General features: G+C 30.6%; 1 protein-coding gene across 1 annotated transcript in view; it reads left to right on the forward strand.

The window, feature by feature from the left end:
• The window catches only part of LOC131841904 (protein O-mannosyl-transferase TMTC2-like), a 105,814-nt gene that overhangs the window by 69,071 nt on the left and 17,210 nt on the right, over positions 1–19,533 (forward strand). The window contains exon 5 of the mRNA XM_059190277.1: positions 11,062–11,176. Within this exon, the coding sequence (XP_059046260.1) occupies positions 11,062–11,176 (115 nt within the window). The remainder of the gene's footprint in view (positions 1–11,061; positions 11,177–19,533) is intronic.

A 19,533-nucleotide genomic window follows, 5' to 3' on the forward strand; every position in this document is an offset into this window, starting at 1 on the left:
GTATATTAATACTGTCACATAAAAACAGTTGGATAGCTATTTATTACTTGACAACAGAATAACTTAAGCTAAAACAACTAGCACTTAATTGAACCTCCTTACTCCTGACATTTGATAGAATAATATAATATCTTTAAAAATAGCACCTTAATAACATAATTTCAAACTTCAAAGTTGAACGTTGAAGCTTTTGTCTTTACCACAAAGAATACTAATCAAGAACTGGAGATATCTACTTCCAGTAACTCTGTTAGTTTATTGTACTTGGCTAAGCCTAGAGGTTTTATCAACTCCATCTTTGAGCCCGATACCAAAGTCTTCGAACGTCGACTCTTGAGAGATTAACACCATTATCTCAGTTGCAAAACTTGTCACACAGTTAGTTCGATGTCGAAACTTAGTTACACTCGGAAACCAGAAGCTTGCCAATAGTCAGCAGGTCAGTTTAACAACTGAATTATAAATACTATGTAGTTGGTGTCCGTACATCTTTGCGCGCAACGCTCTATGAACGCTATATCTCTAACGCTATAACGCTAAGATCTCGACAGTCACAAAAATTACTGAACGCATTTTCATGCAGTTTTCATCCATAGAAATGGTGATTATTGAGGAAGTTTTAGGTATATAACTGACTAAGGTTTTGTGTAAATTGAAATACCCATTCGAAGTTGGACGGGTCGCTAGTTAGCTTTTCAGAGTTTTCTACATTGATTGATAGTCAGTCAAGACTGACAATATTTTAATAGTTAAGAGTATAAAAATTTATAAATTATGAACTAGTTAGTTCCATGACTATCATTTTATGGCATAGGCTAGTTTATTTAAAAATGAAAGGAATGTATTACATTTCTGAGATAAGATGTGGAAGGGTAACAATCCTTTGAAACGGCAGTAAATAATTGCGCTACACGTTGGGTATCACAGTGTATTTTGTGATATACCATGTTCATGTCAATAAAAGACCCATTATATTATTTTACATTAACATTTCAATTTAAATGTGACAACTGAAATAATATTAAGGGACTACAAACTCTAATGTAATCAGCAAAAGTTATTATTTCAACTAAGTAAATATAACTTCCGGGTGTCCGGATTTGTCTTTTAAAACGATTTAATTCCTTAAATATAGAAAATACCGATATGAAATTGAATTTCAGTATTCTATAGAATGTAAAATTTCTTCGGCGATCATTAATTTGAAGTTAAACTTACTTTTGCCAGTAACTTTAAATAAAACAACCACAAGCAGCAAATTGACGTAATATACTGGGGATTTGAATATTTCCAAAAAGGTTTATTTTTTACTAAAAATGAATTATCCCTTAAAGTTGTAATTATTACACTTATGAATTATTATTGAACTTTTATTTAAAAAAATATAATAATAATATATTAACAGAACGTAAAGAGAAAAGATATTATGATTTGGGCTAAATCATTGAAATAAAATTATTGTTCAATTATATTCGAGATTAGGAAAAGGTCTTTTAATTCATTTTAGGGACGTATCCAAAACAATCCAATTATTACTCGTGCATAATGGCGTTTGTAGAGTGCCTTACCCCAGAGATTTCGACTTGATATATTTTATGTCCCAGAGTGTACTTATAATATTCAGATTTACATAAAATTATAACATTTATGGGTTACACACGTAGCTATAATTAAGGCTTCATTGATGTCAACAACTTTGTTTATAAATGGTCACTAAACAACGAGATAGGTAATTGCAATTAATGTCTAAATTAAAATAATAAAACTATTATCGCACACAAACAGAAACATCCGAATCTCATCAATACAATATATATGGAATATAATGAATTTGTATTGATTTGTAGAGAATAGAAAAACAACACAAAACTAATATGTACTCATATAACTCCTCAAGATAGAAGAGATTTATGGCTACCACAGCCATGCATACTGTAATATCTATATCTCTAACTATAAAATATAATGTAAACTCTATTATCATTTCATTTTTAGGTTATTACAAATTATTACTATATTAGCATCTCAAGCTAATTACTTAGAAGAAACTAAGGCATGTTTTTTGCAATATACTCTAATTTTGGCTACAACAGACATAATAAATTACTCGTATCTCTCTGTAATCAGGAACAGTTCTAGATAGAAAAGTTAAATATGAAACTCTATACACAAAATAAAAGATACTTTATAAGATTATTTTCACTTGTAATAAACAAGTCAAATACTACGTACGAATTGGAATAATAGATGGCAAGGGTTTACTTTAGCTTATTTTATATTTTATTACTTTATTATAGAGATAGAAATTGAAATGGTGTATAAACCATTCAATAGTAATAAAAGTCGTGAGTACAAATCCAGCAGACACAACAAGAAAAACTTTGTATGTAATTTTTATTTTTGACTGACTTTCCGGTGAAATACAGATATTAAACCAAAAAATACACAGAGAAACAACGGCGAAACAACGGCTCGCTACAGCACGTTGGTTTCACATATACCCAGTGAAATGTCTGCATGTCAAGTGTTGCGTTCACCATGACATCAATAATTGTCAATGCCTCTAATAGACAATATAACAATATGCCGTCAAGACGGTATGTTATCCTCCCTCTGTCTGTGGCATATTGTTATGTTTTTCTTAAAATGTGAAACATTGCAGGACTACGTAGACAAGTTTCACGTCACGTGATGAGACACATTTCTGTTCTACTCTTTATCGGAATGAATCCATTAATCTGATCTGATGATCTTTTTGAATTGATGCGAAATCATTTATTTTATATCTACTACTATCTTTACTTTATTTTTTAATTATTCTAACAGTTCAACTGAGGATAAGTACCGCTACCATTGCCGCATTCGGAAAAATGGTAGCAGGGCAGAATTTACCCACTTATTAACAGAATACTGAATTATGCTCTTGTATTTCAAAGAACACACAATGTTTCAATGAATATAACTTTGTACCGTGACTAATCTTGTATGCAATCGATCTGAGATGTTAAAGTGATTGTTATTCCTTCATATTCTTATGAGAGTAAAGTTACACTACAGCCAGTATTTGAAACTTTTATAACCAGAAGAAGCATTTTTACTCCACGACCTTTATTGTTTTAGTTCCATTCTCCTGTACCTCATGTTTGTAAGTTCATAAATAAATGCAAAGATAAGATTGAAAATGACGGTGACGTATTACCAGTTCTCCAACATAAATGTTTAAAATTGTAATCTTTATAATCGCAAACACAAAAAAAATTAACTACATATACATATATAGTGTACAACTTATATGTTTATGTTAGTTATTTTTTCTCAAGTAATTTATATTATATTTTTTATTAACATGCTTTTATTAGTTTTATATATTTTAATTGTTAGTGTTTATTCCTAGGCCTGGCTTTGCATGGATGTACATGTATTATATATATATAAACCTTTCTCTTGAATAACTCTATCCATTAAAAAATCGTTACAAAATCCATTCCGTAGTTTTAAAGATATAAGCATACATAGGGACGGAATGCATTAATATATACCTAAGTTGTTAGCAGTTTAATAAATTAATTAATTAAAACAAGTGGTCTCAATCCTATCATTACAAGTTATATGTTGCCTTTATACATTCATTACAAAGACGCTGCTTATCATCGCAAATATTAAAATTTTCAAGAATCCACTTTCGATATTTCAAAGGAGGTTTCAAATAAAATTAATTTCACGCTTTATCCGTTCTCAAAAATAATATCGTTTCACTTTTTATTAAATTCACCCTTCTACCCGTACAATGTAGTAGCATTACCACTGCTAACGATATTATGGATATAAAAAAGATATCTGTGCAATAAATTATTCTAAACGATAATTATCATCAGTTATACAGAAATGTTATACGATGTTTCAATTGAAAATGATGCACACATAATTTGAATCTCTTTGATTACAAGATGTAAACATGGCTGGGTAATATTATACATATACACATAAACGACGCCGGCGGCAATATTCTGCTTATTACCTGTGTAAGTGTACACAAAAAAGCTTTCAGTCCGATATTCCAATCACCGGAACGCTAAGTAACGTCATGTCTCTTATATTTTTTCTTTCTATGTTTTCCTTACAGCTAATGGTGCCGATCGTAAATGGGATAAGATTTTTATTTTCTTTTTTGATGTGCGCTATTTAAGGAAAGTACCCTGTTACTGTTTTATGTAAACGTCTCTTTACAGGCGAACACTTGCAATAAACACACGTGGAAATGCTAAAAGGGGGGTTATTACTGGGCTCTGCCGGTTGGATAGTTATCGCCTTTGCCAATGATATAGTATACATTGCATTATTCGCTTTAATATAATTGTGTGTTGCTAAAGAGTTGGTTTATTTATTTATTTAACTTTTTGTTGCTTATTTATTACTTATTGTTTAGTTATTTTGAACTCATGGCGGACTTAATTGATTAGAACCTTTGATATTGCCTAGAAACATGAGGATTCAATTTTCGTAATACCGAAATCTTCCAGAATTTTAAAAAACTTGGGTTTGTTTCAATTATTTCATTTTTATATTTTATTTCTAGAAATGTAGTATTCTTTTTAAAGTGCAACTTATTATTTGTTTAATAATTGAACTAAAAAGCATTAAACGGAATGTAAAATTAAATTAAAATTAAAATACTTTATCCTTTAGGATCTATGTCCCCAAAAGGACTGTGAAAATACTTTCAGGTTGACTTCATTGCTTTTATTTGATAATATCCTTTGTTAGCATAAGTCCTCATGTGCCGCTGGGAATTTGCTATCCCTTACCCTACTTTTCAATGGACAAACAAAATTTCCACGTTGCTGGATCGTTTCTTGTAGCTTGTTAACCTGCACAACAAACTTTTAGGAAAAACTTTTCAATTCCCTTATCGCAAATATTTAGTTTAACTTCGAATAACTACAACCTACTTACTACACTGATATAAAAATGGTAATATTGTAGAAATATTTCCTTTGCCTTTAAAACTTTTCTATTTTATAAGCAAATTCGATGTTGAAACCAATTTTACTTACGGAATAAGTATATATAATGCATAAGGAAAATATTGAGGAAAAAATGTATAATAATATATAATATAAATTTACTACAGATATCATAATATATTTATTTATCTTATATTATGATATACATCACCATATCATTCAGCAGGTTTATAGCACGTTTCCGATCGCGTAGCCGATTATCTACAAAATATAACACAGCAAAAGGTACCTTAGTATACATAAGAAAACATGTCACTGTTATGTGGTGTAGGTGTCAAATTGGATGTTATCTTTCTTACTTAAGAGATTGCTCTGTCAATGTCCTGTTAACTTATACAATAAGTAGTAGGACATAAGCATATTCTGACTATAGAGTACAAAATAAGGTATCATTTTTAATATTGCAAATTTAACCGCCAGGAAAAGAAATGGACATATATAAGAAATATAGAATAAAAATAATACAAATAACGTTCAAAATCTCATACAGCGTAAACCAGATGGGATATTTAATAAATACATTCGACTATATGTTTTATTAACAAAAACACTAAGACCACATACTAAGACATTCATTTATTTCATATCTGTACTTGCAATTCATAGTACGTAAAAAAATAGATATGATATTAATGAATATCAAAGTAACGGCTGCTAAGTGGGCATGACAGACAAAAAGTCATCAGTAATCAATAGATATAAAAACCTATACAAATAAAATAAGACAAGATGATGATTTAATTTTCCAATTCATGCAAGCATTGAAAATTTCTCACGCATGAACGCATCAAAAACTCATTCATAAATTAAATCGAATCGAATTTAACTCATTTGATCAAAAATATATTGTCCACGATATTCTGATATTCTCTTCTATATTTTACGGTCGTATTAACGCTTATAATATTCAGCCTCCAACGAGGGTCGCTCGAATCGAATTTAATCGACTAAGCTATTCGCATCCAATATCCAAAACCACTCTTAACGGACTGTTAGGAAGGCTATATATTTTAGTTGAAGCGATCCTTGGGGTTACGAGTTTGATACGATAGTAACTAAGTGAACATTTGTTTAAGAGCACTCCACAAATTGTTTTTTTACAGTTAAATACATAAAAGGATGTAGATTTATCTCAATTAGTTAGTCAAGAATAATTGCGTGAGGTAACATTATTACACTAAGTACTATATTGATCATAAATGGATTGAATTAACAATTCATGGAGATAGTCAAACGATTTTAATATTATTCAATACTGCTTGTTTTTATCTGTTTCTTGACTTTTCTATAAATCACACAATAAATATTTATATGAAATTCACTGTCCTTTAACATATTCACAACATATTAGACGTGTAGTTGTTTTAATAACATTTATTTATTAATTAATAATTGAATATTATTTGTAGTATGCACTATCAAAGACAAAAGATAAATGTAGCCTGTCAACTGACTTGAAAAGTGAGGAGGATCCTATTTTATTTTATTTATAGATATCGATAATTAAATGACAAAGAGTTGTCCACGCGTTCACTACCTCACAAATAAACAGGTCCACGGATTGTATGGTTATTTTTGTTTTAAAATATATTGTATCATGAGGACCGGCATAGGCTATCTTTTATTTTAGAAAATATAAAAACTATAAAGGAGACCAAAGTAATCGGACCAAAATATATTGTCTGATTGAAAAATGCCACAGATATGAGACCTGACAGCGCATGCGCGGATAACGTGTCTCATTCATTCGCTTCCAGCAATTCAAATAATTTGCTCTCGCTTTATTCGTCCCTGATATACAGATTTTCCGTCTACAAAATTGCAAGGCGTCACCTTCGAAATGTGTCGAGAGACACCGAATAATACACTAAAATTTCATGAAATTCCGCTCTCCGCGTCGAAATATTGTTAATTGGATATTTACCTATTCAAGTATAAACACCGTATTTACACCTTTATAAAGTTTCATTCGTAAAGAGTATAAAACAGAGTGTAATAAGTTTTATACAAGAATATTTAGAGCCAAGAAAATGAGGCGCGAGTAATTTCTATTGCGAGGAGCTATAGGTTGAAATTGATATTTCTACTAAAACATTTTAAGTTTTAACGGGATAAGTCCAGCGTTTCTCTTTCTATGAGTGACCCAAATAGATAAATAGTACCTATTCATGAAAGTGAACTTTCGCCGAAGTCCACAGTCGAAATAATATAAAATATTATTGCATCTTTCATGCAACTGTAAACTACGTGATTACTACTTTCGTAATTTTTTTAATTTATTCTCTGTTATTACGATTTCGCAACATTTGACGTGAGGCGATACGCTACGGCGAATGCATCGTTCTCACGCAGAACACAGATTCCGGATTAAGTTAATATGTAAATGCCTAGAAAAATTTCCATACATACCTAATTCTGTCAAAATAAAAATGTGTCTCAAGAATTATTTAATCGCAGACACTTTAAGATTTATATCGAATTTCACTTTGTATGCCCTTTACAAGTAAACCTCTATGTGATGCAACTAGAAAAAGCTATTTAATATACAAATAAAACAAATAATATGATGAAAGGGTTAATTTTCATCTGACGACAACAATGCGAGGCGTCACTGCTCGCGTTCGTTATGTAGCGCGGCGGGGCGCCGGTTGTTATAATAAAAGCTTTATGCTCGCTCTACATCGAGCGTGACGAATGAAAAATAAAATGTTCCACCTAGGACTTACATTTCTAATAATACAAGCGACCCGCTCCGACCTCAGACGGGTATTTCACTTAATTTACACAAAACTTTAACAAATTATACATGTAAACATAACTAATGAAGCATTCTGTTGATGTATTAATACCATATCAAAATCCATTAGGTAGTTTTTGAGATTATGTCGGATATACATACAGACGCGTCGAGTTGAATTTGTTTTATAATATACATATAGAGAAACCTACTAGTATTATGTTGACTTTCCTGCATTGCTTTATTATATATTCCGTAATTCTAATAATAACATATTAATTCATAAGTCCATAATGCTTTTTAAAATAATGGGACTTAAAAGAAAACATGTAACTTTTTTCAAAATGCCGTCGTAATTAATTTTTCAATATATTGGCACGACTTTTTCTTATGTAGATAAATCAGAGCCATAATCAATTGTCTTGACATATACACATATCGCTGCGTCGTTCGTGTGAATCCAAAATTCTTGAATTAATTTTTGGTTCATCATCGATGTTTCGTTTTCGTTTCGTCAAACAGAAATATAAATTAATCACTAATTCGTATTTTTCTTGCATATTGAGCAGTACACAAAATTCTTTTGGTGGCGTTTGGACTTACGATCTTTTGTATGTAAGAATGGGACAATTGGCAACTAGGCCATCGCTTTTTTTAATATATTCAATAAAATTTAAAGTACCAAGAGGTTGAAATAAATTTGATTAAGTTTTCACGTTTAGTCCCAGGGTAATCGATGAGTACGGTCGATGGTACCCTTTAAGGCATTTCAAGAGATAAATTTATTAAGTCTTAATACAATAACGACTTACACAGTTTAAACCAATTTTAATAACTTAATAGTACTGATAGTATAAAGTAAGCCAGTAAATATAACAACATATTCCACTTTTTGAAAGCTGTCTCTATTTACTACCCTCTTACCATACGTAGGACATATCGATACATTTTAATTTTATCTACTCAGACTAGAAATTTGGATATTTTATAAAAGAACAAGTATTTATGTGTAGAAATATTCTTCATTATTTTTCACTCCGAAAATGTACCTGAAATAGAATTTCATGAATCAAATAAATCAGCCTAATAACGTATTGGTATTTTACCACAGACTTGACTTAGTGACATGCTCTTTTAGAAATTAATGAAATATTTATTCATAGATTTACCACAAAACTAGTAATCAAATTGTTATAGGACATTGTAAGTTATGTTCTATGTCTACCTATACCTACACAAACAGTTATTATACCAGATATTTGTGGAGTTAGTGAAACTAAAACAAAGGTACCCCTATATTAGAGGTTCCCAGATGGTTTTGTTCGCACGTAGATTGTTTACATATTTATGGCACCACCTTAATAGTTCATATAGGTACCAAAGTGAAACCAGAGCAGTGATATTGATCTTTGCCTGTTAATAGCAAGTAGGGATAGCAAATTAAAATAAATATAAAGATTTAAATTTCGAGTTTTATTTACAAATGTAATAACTGCTCGAAATTATATGATATATTAATCAAAAATATACTATTTATTAGAGATTATAGTCGGCTATTTATGGTAGTTAGGTACGTCAGGAATCATAACGTATTTTTTATAGATTTTATTGCGTATTTATAGAGAAGTCAAAACATTTTCCTGCCTGTCAATATATTTATACCTACAGATAATATATTTTTTGTATTGAAATTTGTTCTAAATTCAATACTTGGTTGACAAAAAAAACATTTTATTATCTGAATATTACTTTCAATAACATTGGTCTATTTATTTTATATAGATAGATATTAACTATCACATTCCATCCAATATATATTGTACTACGCAATCTGTTAATTTATCTATCTAACAGTAGATATATACACTAATACGACGAAGGGTGGATGAGACCGAAAACTAACAGTATATACATAGTTATCTATCTACACGGCGCTGATTTTCTGCTGAAACGTCAACATACGGCCGTAAAATCGTTAGCGATATCCGAGCAGTAGTTGTCAGTACTTTAAACAGCCTATAATAAACTCCAAAATCAGAGGTAATAACGTCGCAGTGATTAGGAACGTCCTAAATCCCTTGCTATATCGCCTTGGCTAAGATTTCGTAGTATGTCACTTACTGAGTTTATTTCCACTACCATTGTCCCGAAATTCCTATTGATTATAGTGTGCTGTGTAGCCTGTTTTGGATCACCTTCTTCATCGCTACGTATGTAGGTAAAACATAATCATTGTTATTATTATTCGCCCTGACTATTCGTTTAAACACAAGGCGATCAGACAGCTATCTAGGGCACTCCCTACCAGTACTACCAATTTTAGGACCGTGTGCAGCTGCTTTTACTCCATTTCCCATATACATATTCAATTTATTTGACGTCTGCTAGTCAACATTATCTTATTGAAGCTCAAGGATTATGCTAACACGTAACTATATAATAAACAACTTCATATGCTACGCTTCCTTTAGAATTTCCGCCGATTTTCGTCTATCCATTGATTTATGTACCTACCCGAATTCAATATTGAAGTAACAGTTTTTATATATGTTTATTAAAGCTATAATGCATATAGATATTTCATTTCATTAAAATAAACTTTTTTTGTGGTCTGCGTGGGTACATAAGTTGTACGTATTGCAGCCACCAAGCAGCTTCCTTTGTAAGTTGTGATTTGGTCAACGTTTGAGATAAAAGCAGTGAAATTACAGAACAAGAAGCATGACATTTTAGTCTATCTAGAATAGCAAAGCATGAGTCGTCTCACGGACATCACTTCATAACATAATATCCGTAGTACTGTTTAGACACATAAGGCAACGGTTACCACATACCATCAGATGGTCTGTTTCTTTGTCATTACTTATTATTTTTTTTACTTCTGAATCATGAGAGAAACAGATTGATTTATAATATTTTTCCTTTGGTTTATTATCATTAAAAATATATCTTGGTAGAAACGTGATATACAATCGACTATATCAAGTGTTTTCTTTATTAAATATTTGTGTCTATTTCTTTGAAATGTTAAAATTTATATCTTGTGGAGATGATTTTTTTATTGAAGAGAAAATTTGAGTTCGATTACATTTTCAAGTAAATTACTACAATCAGGTATAACTCGGAAGACACAGATATAAATATAACTGAAAAGTATTTCAGTAATATTGAATATAATTTGCTTGTGAATCGTATTCACAAACAAGTTATTTATATTCAAATCATCAAGTCATCTAGACCGCTTCCGAAACATTTTTACTTTAAAAAACAATAAATTTAAACTATTTTTTTTGTTTGCAGCTTACGGGAACCTAGCCAGTGTGCTGACCGCACAAGGACGGACAGCAGAGGCGGAAGTCGCCTTCGAGAGAGCGCTCAAACATAGACCCAATATGGCTGACGTTCATTATAACTTGTAAGTATACTTCATTCAGAGTTTACGACCAGCCTAATGTGTATTGTGATCATTAAGTGCTTTGTGAATACAAAGGTTGACCTCATATCGATTCCTCTCGTATTACTGACATGTAGCTTCTATTTTCAAATGAGACTTCGTTTATAAGAATCTTTTATTTATTTAAAACATTATTATACGAAAGGTAGATATGATTATCCTTTCTAAATAATCTTAATGGATTTAAAATATAGACATCCCCATTATAATCACACCTGTGTAACACTGAGGCGAATGGCATTGGCGCATGGCGCTAAATACATTTTTCATTAATTCCGGAATAAAATACAGACATAAATTATATTACTAACTAAAAAAGATATAATCATAATTAATGACGAAATATAACAAACAATATAATTGTTATTCATTTAATATATATTATGACGTTAGGTAATAATTTTATAACTTCACAATAAGATAAGTACTAGGTTTTATATAATCTATACTAATGTTGAAAATGCAAAAGTGTGTCTGCCTTATTACCTTTCGAACTAAACGACATAACGTAAATTTAACTTGATGTTAGACTGTTTCACAAGGAGACCTAACTTTTATAAAATTTTAAAAATCATTTGAAGACGCAGGTAACAAGTAGTAAGAATTATATAGATGGTTTGTTGTCAATCCACGGTCTCTTTCAAATATTTGGCTTTTATAAAAACAATTGTAAAAGTTCTTTAAAAATATAAAATAACAACATAAACTTAGGAATGTAGATAGAAAATGTTGTATATTTTATTATTGTAAAAACAGAACTCGTAGATCATAATAATATACTTAACACTTTTATAACAATAGGACTGAGACAATACAAATGGACAATGTTTACATAAGGTCTACACATTCCTTTGTCTTACGTTTGTTTGCGAGCACATTTTATAGGACGACGGACGTCCGACGAGTTTGCGTATGTAGTTGCGTAAGTAGCTGGTACGCTCGTAGCATTTCATAAAGCTTTTGTCCTCCTCTATTATACGTTTACAGTTAGTCAAATCAAAATAATTGGTATAAATTGTACAGAAACGTTACTTACAATGAGTTTTATGGGTAGGAAAGTATTTATTCAAATGGAAACAGTATTTTTGGAGAATAAACATTCTGTGAGGCCGTCTCCATTGTTACTTAAATGTTGTAAAAAGCTAAAACTCCTATATAAGACGATAGGTCTGATTTAACAGAGATAATAAAATCTATTTTCATTGTTTTTATTGAATTATTTAGCCTTTATGAAAATATAGATATGCATAAAACGTTAAACCTGTAATGGAAATAATATATTTTACAGACTCTGAACTAAGAGGATTTATCGCAGTCTGAAAATACATAGTTATTTACTTATTTTAATATACCTAACATGCATCCATTAAAATATGAGATTAACACTGATCATCGAAATTGGTTTCACAAAGAATTGGTGCGTGTAATTTAATTAAATTGTGATTAATTAAGTTATGCACACACACAAATAATAATATTAATATATTATGGAACATTATCTACTTATTATTAACCTTTTGTTATTTATACATATACTATTTAGGATCCAAATTACTAAAATTTTGTAAAAAGAAATGAACTGACTATTCATTTTGTTTACAGTTCTGAACTATCTATAAAAATCGAAAACACTCATTTATTGCTTTGTAACTGTATCATAATCATAACCTTACTGTAGAACTTTGTCAGTAAACTAACAATGTATAGTGTTGGTACTGTCAAAACAACCACACGATTTGTCAAATTATTTACGAGCGCTGGCTGCAGTGGTTAGCAATGGTTTGCTTACTTAATATTTACGATTAGTGCCTCAAACATGGGCGCGTATTTCTTACACATGAGTGATTTGGTTACGCTATTATGCTTCTGCCCAACATTAAATCTAAACATACCTACTGTTGGTCTTTGTCCTTTTTTTATTATTCCTTGGGTATGTTTACCATAAACTATATTTCAATATAAAAATGTAAATGAAATGATTATAAAGATATTTTATATACAAATGCAGGCGTATTAGAAATAAAAATATTTTAATAATATCGTATAGCTTAACAAACATAGCTTCTGACGCCTTCGTCCCAGACTCCTTATGGGTTACAGAAATATTTGAATTGAATTAAGAGTTACAATTTCTTCTTCAGTTTAAATGCTATGTATGTATTAGTAAAAACTTCTGTATATCTATAAATATCTATAAAATAACTAATAGAATTAATTTAAAATTTATGAAATACAAAAGGTTCTTTACGTATTATAAGTATGCTTAATATGTATTTCTTCTCATATCATATAAACATTTGTTTTCCAAAATTCTTATCCCTCCTAGTCAATTGAATCGAAAGCACATAAAATGTTTTACGACACAATAGAAACAGCGAAGGAGACGAAGATTTGATGCGGAGCCCATATTATTCTAATCCTGGTAACAACAAAAGTTTAATAATACATTCAAAAGGTCCGAGTTTACCCTTAGTGTAGGGAGAAATAATATTCGGCGTGTCTTTCCCAAGGGACTAAAAGGGCAAAAGGTCCAATCCCTATTAGGGACAACGGAAAAAGAAAATATTATAAAAAATAAAAATGTATGATAATAGTAATATAATTTTGTCAGGTACCTCGTCTGCGTATTTCGTGAAAAAGGACATTGTATATTTATATGGTAGGTGTATCTACTTATCTACTATTATTACATTGTTGACAGAACTAACTGATACTTCAAATTGTAATCTACTACATTTATTTTACTATGCCATTTACCGAATATTCCAAGATAATGTATTTAAGATGACTCTTAGTGGTAACTTACTCAGTTCAACACTTAACTTAGATTTGGACATCCGCGAAAAAATTTCTATACTGAGATTTTATATAATTGAGAAACTCCTTTGAAAGGTATTTCAAATTACAAAAAGTGGATCATCAGAAATACATGTTCGTTACCTTAGAAAGACTAATCCATTTTATCAGATCTCTTATGAAATAGAGTAATTATATCATAGACAAGAGAGCCTTTCATCAATTACGTTAGTAACTTGTCACGGATACATGATGTTTTCAGATGTTCTTAATTTCTTTTTCAGATATAACATGCAGTCTGTTAGTAATTATTGCTTAGGTAGTAATTTCTCTTATTTACATACATAGTTAATATTTGAATAAGATAATAAACTTCCTGCCACTGGTAATATTTTACTATCAAGTTTGTACTCAGAGGAACGTTACTTATAATAAGCTTCTTACATGAGAAATAACTGTATAAAGCATGATAAATCAACTACGTATAAAGAAATTGCGCGCTGTATGGCTTACGGAGCTGGATAGCACCAAGGATGCCAACCATACGCGGATATTCGTACAAATACGAGATTTTTGACCTTCGATACGAAGACATTTTTCCCCGCACTGGTTTGCACGAGATTTTCATATGATGTACGGGGTTAAGGAGCTAAATTAAGCTAATATACATGTTATATCAGATTTTTTATTTTTTCTTACGATGCTAGGTGTTTTAAAGTTGGCAACCCTGGATAGCACAGACAACGCTGCCCGAAAACTTCCTGAATGCCTTTCACTTTGCAATTCTAATCACCATTGCAGTTACAAACGGAATCTCAGGGTCTCTATTTTAGACAATCTCTATTGCGGATTGATTCAAATACGTTTCAAATGAATGAAGATCTGGATGCTAATATCTGCTCAGAGTCGATATTTCTGTAGTTTAAAGGATTTTAATGATGAAGTCTCCAGAAATTTTATTATATGACACAATGGAATAGATAACGTGTTGTTTACAGGTTGTTTCTAATTCAAGGAACATAACTCGAAGAGAATAAAAATTCTTATATTATTTATAACTACCTGTTTATTTTTTCACGCCCAGTCCTAGGGGAGGACTGAGAACAGGTTATCAAAGGCTGAATTCAAATAGAAATTCTTACACGCCTTTCTTGTTTCATCCACTTTCAAAACTTGTCTCGTGTATTACAAGTCGAATACTCTTGAGTCTAACACCGACATTACATACTTTATATAGTTTATATGATCAGGAATGGCAGTCTTGGCCTTTTCTTTTCACATTGTATGTACCTATGTGTTTCACAATTCTTTCATATAACATTCTTTCCACATACCCAAATCAACCTAACGTGCCCTTTTTTCATTATAGATCTACAAATAAAATACACTTCAAATCATACATTAAATTAAACACAATGAAAAATTCAACGCAAAATTAAAATACTCAATTCTGATTTAAAATCCTGAAACGTTTAAAATGGACTGTTATATGATTATGAATTACGTATTCGAATTACATATATGAACCAAAAAAGTATATGTCTAGAAATAATATTTTATTCATATATATACACACTTTAACTGTTGTTTCAGTAGAAATTAATAAAATGTACAATTATACATACTTAGTACTGTAATGTTTGCTTCGTGAAGCAACACAAAAAACCTCTGACTCAAAATGTTACAGTAAGTGGAAGCACAAACAAATAGGAATACTTTCTAACAATGATGATAATGATAACGATGGAGAGTGATAAAATCCAAATTTTAAGTTCATACGATGAACAAGTTTTAATTACCGTTCATGTGTGAATCTGTCCTGTGACAACTCCAAAATACTCAATCATCATCGACAACTTTTAACACTAGTTCTACAAACGAATTTTATATTTGACCTACTATTATAAAACTATGTACGTTACTTCTATATAGCCATGGATTTTCAATTCTTAAAGTCTTTCCATTGTTTTCTTTCTCTTATCACTAAAACCACTTTTAATAAAAAAATTCGTATCAATTGAAAAAGTTAGATAACCTTCTTAAACCGCCATTGGCTGCAAACTGAGATAAGAAATACAAAACAGAATTCTCTACCTGGTATGTACAACAATACGATTGTTCCGGCTCAGACATCGAGCGATCAATAGGCACAACGCGACGGACGATCCCATTAATTCACGTAGGATTCCACTTCTTGAATTAATCGGGTGCGCTACTCCTGTCCTGCCACCTAAGCGTTGGGTTTCCGAGCAGTTTCACAAATTAACGTCAACCCTCTACGATCATAATATAATTACTAGAAGAGACCGGAGCGCAGATGGAACGGGGCACTCGACTTGATGAGATTTCACGGACAACGGCCCCCGTTTTGTGCACCGCAATATTTAATATGAATGCTTGCGCTTGGAAGCAAGGTTTAATTTTGGAAGAACTTTATATACGTTGAAGATTCTTTGTGTTGTATATTTTGAGGTTTATAGTCCATGTTTATGATTAATTTCTCTATTACCGTAATTTGTTTCGTATATATTCGTATATCAAAACTTATTAACTAATTCTAATATCAGACATTTCGTAATAATAGGCATTCATATTTTATCTACAATAATCAAAATGCTAATAAATATTAATAAAACATGATTTATTCATACATAGTAATAGTATAAAAATTGCTAAATGAAATTGTATAAATTTTATTCCTGCTTTAACTATTAAAGAATAGTAACATCTTGATATTTCATCATAGAACAGAACCATCGTATTAAGTTTCAAAAAGTCATTCAAGTATAACCATATTGTGTACACTACTTTTTTTTCATGGATGATAATGAAATGATGCACCCGCCTACACTAAGGGATGATAAGATGAGCATGAGGTCAGATCAGTTAGCCCTGATGGTCAGGAAGAACAGCGTGGGTCCAATCTGACAACAACATTGTTAGCAATGGGGGTCAATCCACTTCCCCCCTGTGTACACTACTTGAACAAGTTTAGAGAATACCTGATAAGCAATACGTAAACTTAACTTAGTGACAAATTTGAACCTACGCGATACCCTCAAATCATCACTATTACTATCATCATAATGGTATAAATTTGAAGGTGTCGTGCTGATTATGATGATGAGTAACCTACACGACACCCTCAAATAGTATTATCATATGTGCCACTGACAATAATACAAACTCAGACTCTGTCCCCTTTGTTCTCTCATTGTTCAAACACCGATTGAACGGGAGCAAACTAGCTAGAGTATTTTGATGCATAACACTAGGTAAGATTTACCTAAGAATTCAGTCACCGGTGTTATATTCTTCAAGATCTTATAAAACTTTTTTACTCAACTTGTATTCTAAATATTTTCTAATTTATTCATATACATATAGGCATCATAAACCACCCACTCTCTCTCTCTCACACACACACACACACACTTTTTCTTACATGCAAAATTTACCAAAATAAATCAGACAAATGCAGGCAAAGGCTCTTTTTGCTAATTTTTTTATTAAAAAATTGTACCGGGTCTTATACTAACGTCATATAAGTAAAGTCATACATATATAACATATTCGAATTGTATTAATTCAGAAGAGGACGTCGATATTCACAACACAGTTTTATACTTCTGTAAATGTCATCGTTTCTTCAGTAATTTTGTACACATATTTCTGTTTCAAATAATTCTAATACATAAGTATTATTAATTCATCCTTGTCCATCCATGTCTACCCTGTATGATAATAATTAAAATCTAATATGTTTCCGAGACTTAATCCGCTAAACATACAAAATTTTCAAATATGTGAAATTAATTTAATACCAATCACAAATAATATAAGAAGCCACTCAAATCTTATTGAGGAAAATATTTAATGAAACCATTTTTCAGACGAAGCCATTATTCGGCAATCAGAAAAAGAGAATAAAACAGTTTATAAGCATTGTATTGCTAAAATTCTACAAGTAACTCGGATGATAATCGGATAATACGAATTCCACACATGTTCGTAACTATACAAATTGTATGGATAACTATATGTTTTCTTTTACATGATTAATATGTCCATGTAAAAGCCTACCATTAATATTTCATTGCCTCAAATTCAACAGTATTAAAACACATTGGATACATTATTTTATTTAACTTTTAAAATGAAATAGCACTAGTTATTATTTCATGTAATTACCTACCCCGTATCTAATATATGATAATTGAAAGTATAATTTTTAATATTGTATTTATTGATATTGAATAAAATTTTTATGAATACATAAACACAAATTCACAAAACACAAAGACTCGAAGTGCCATAAAGAACTTTAAATCTGAGCTGAAAGCATTTCATTTTTTTAACTTTTGAAAGTGCATCAAGAAGTTTTTAAAAAAACGTCTATGAAAATTGTTGCAGTAAAAGTCTCAACTCTACAGTGGGACTAATGAAACTTCTTTATGTTTTCCCCTCTTTCACTAAAAATGTTCTTACATGATTTCAAATAAAACTGGTAAATATTACCTACTTTTATTATTAACTTGTTTGTGTAATTATAATAAATTAAAAAAAAAAATTACTAATACTAACATTTAGTCGACTAAAAAATGTAACTGCAAGTCAACAACTAACTCACTAACTAGCAAATTAAAAAAAACGTCAAGAATGAAAAGAAAGAAAAAAAAAATCAAGAACATTTTTAAAATAAAATCTCTATTGGGGAAATATTTTTAAAAACCAATTTTGGATATGAAATTAAACCCTGGCTCTGAAAAATTGGTACTGGAAGTTTATCTGTCGATATAAATTATGATTTCCGGTCGTAGACGGTCTTTCGGTGCCATTTTGTAAAAATATGGTAGTGGGGTGTAAGATCGCTACTCAGTGTCAGCCGCGATCGCACCCGAGACTAAAGAGATGACAGTCATTATGATACTGATAATATTTTTAAATATGCAGGCAACATCTTTAGGGTACCTATTGCAAAATCTTATTTAATCATCAACTGATTATAGCTGTACCATAAATTCAATTTAGTGTTTTAAGGTCTCTACATACTATAGAGATATCACAAACAAAATATCATACCATTTTTAATAAACGCCATGGTCGTGTAATAAAATAAGCAGTAATTTTTTTATGTAATATTTTTATTAATATTATACATTTTATGTAATTAGAATGAGAAAAAAAATTAACGGCCTACCTGATGGTAAGTGGTAACCGTATCACGTTGTCATGTGACTAAGTTTGTGACTAACAAAGTTATAAACAATATAGTTGTTTATAACTAACTTTAATAAGTACGTGGTATTGAATTTCACCAGAATCATATCAAATTTGATAGACATTAAATCTTTTTCAATATACATTTGTATTCTAACTGTACTGTTTCAGTAGTAGCAAATACCATTGACAGTCAATTAATTGAAGAGACATTGGTTTACAGACATGCGCTTTCCTCCTCTTATATATATCTATGTATATAAGAATATGCTCGGTGACATACATATGGTCATTAATTGGAG

Source organism: Achroia grisella, unplaced genomic scaffold (assembly GCF_030625045.1).
Source record: "Achroia grisella isolate CSIRO2021 unplaced genomic scaffold, CSIRO_AGI_Agris_v1 utg204, whole genome shotgun sequence".
In the NCBI taxonomy this organism is placed as follows: Eukaryota; Metazoa; Arthropoda; class Insecta; order Lepidoptera; family Pyralidae; genus Achroia; species Achroia grisella.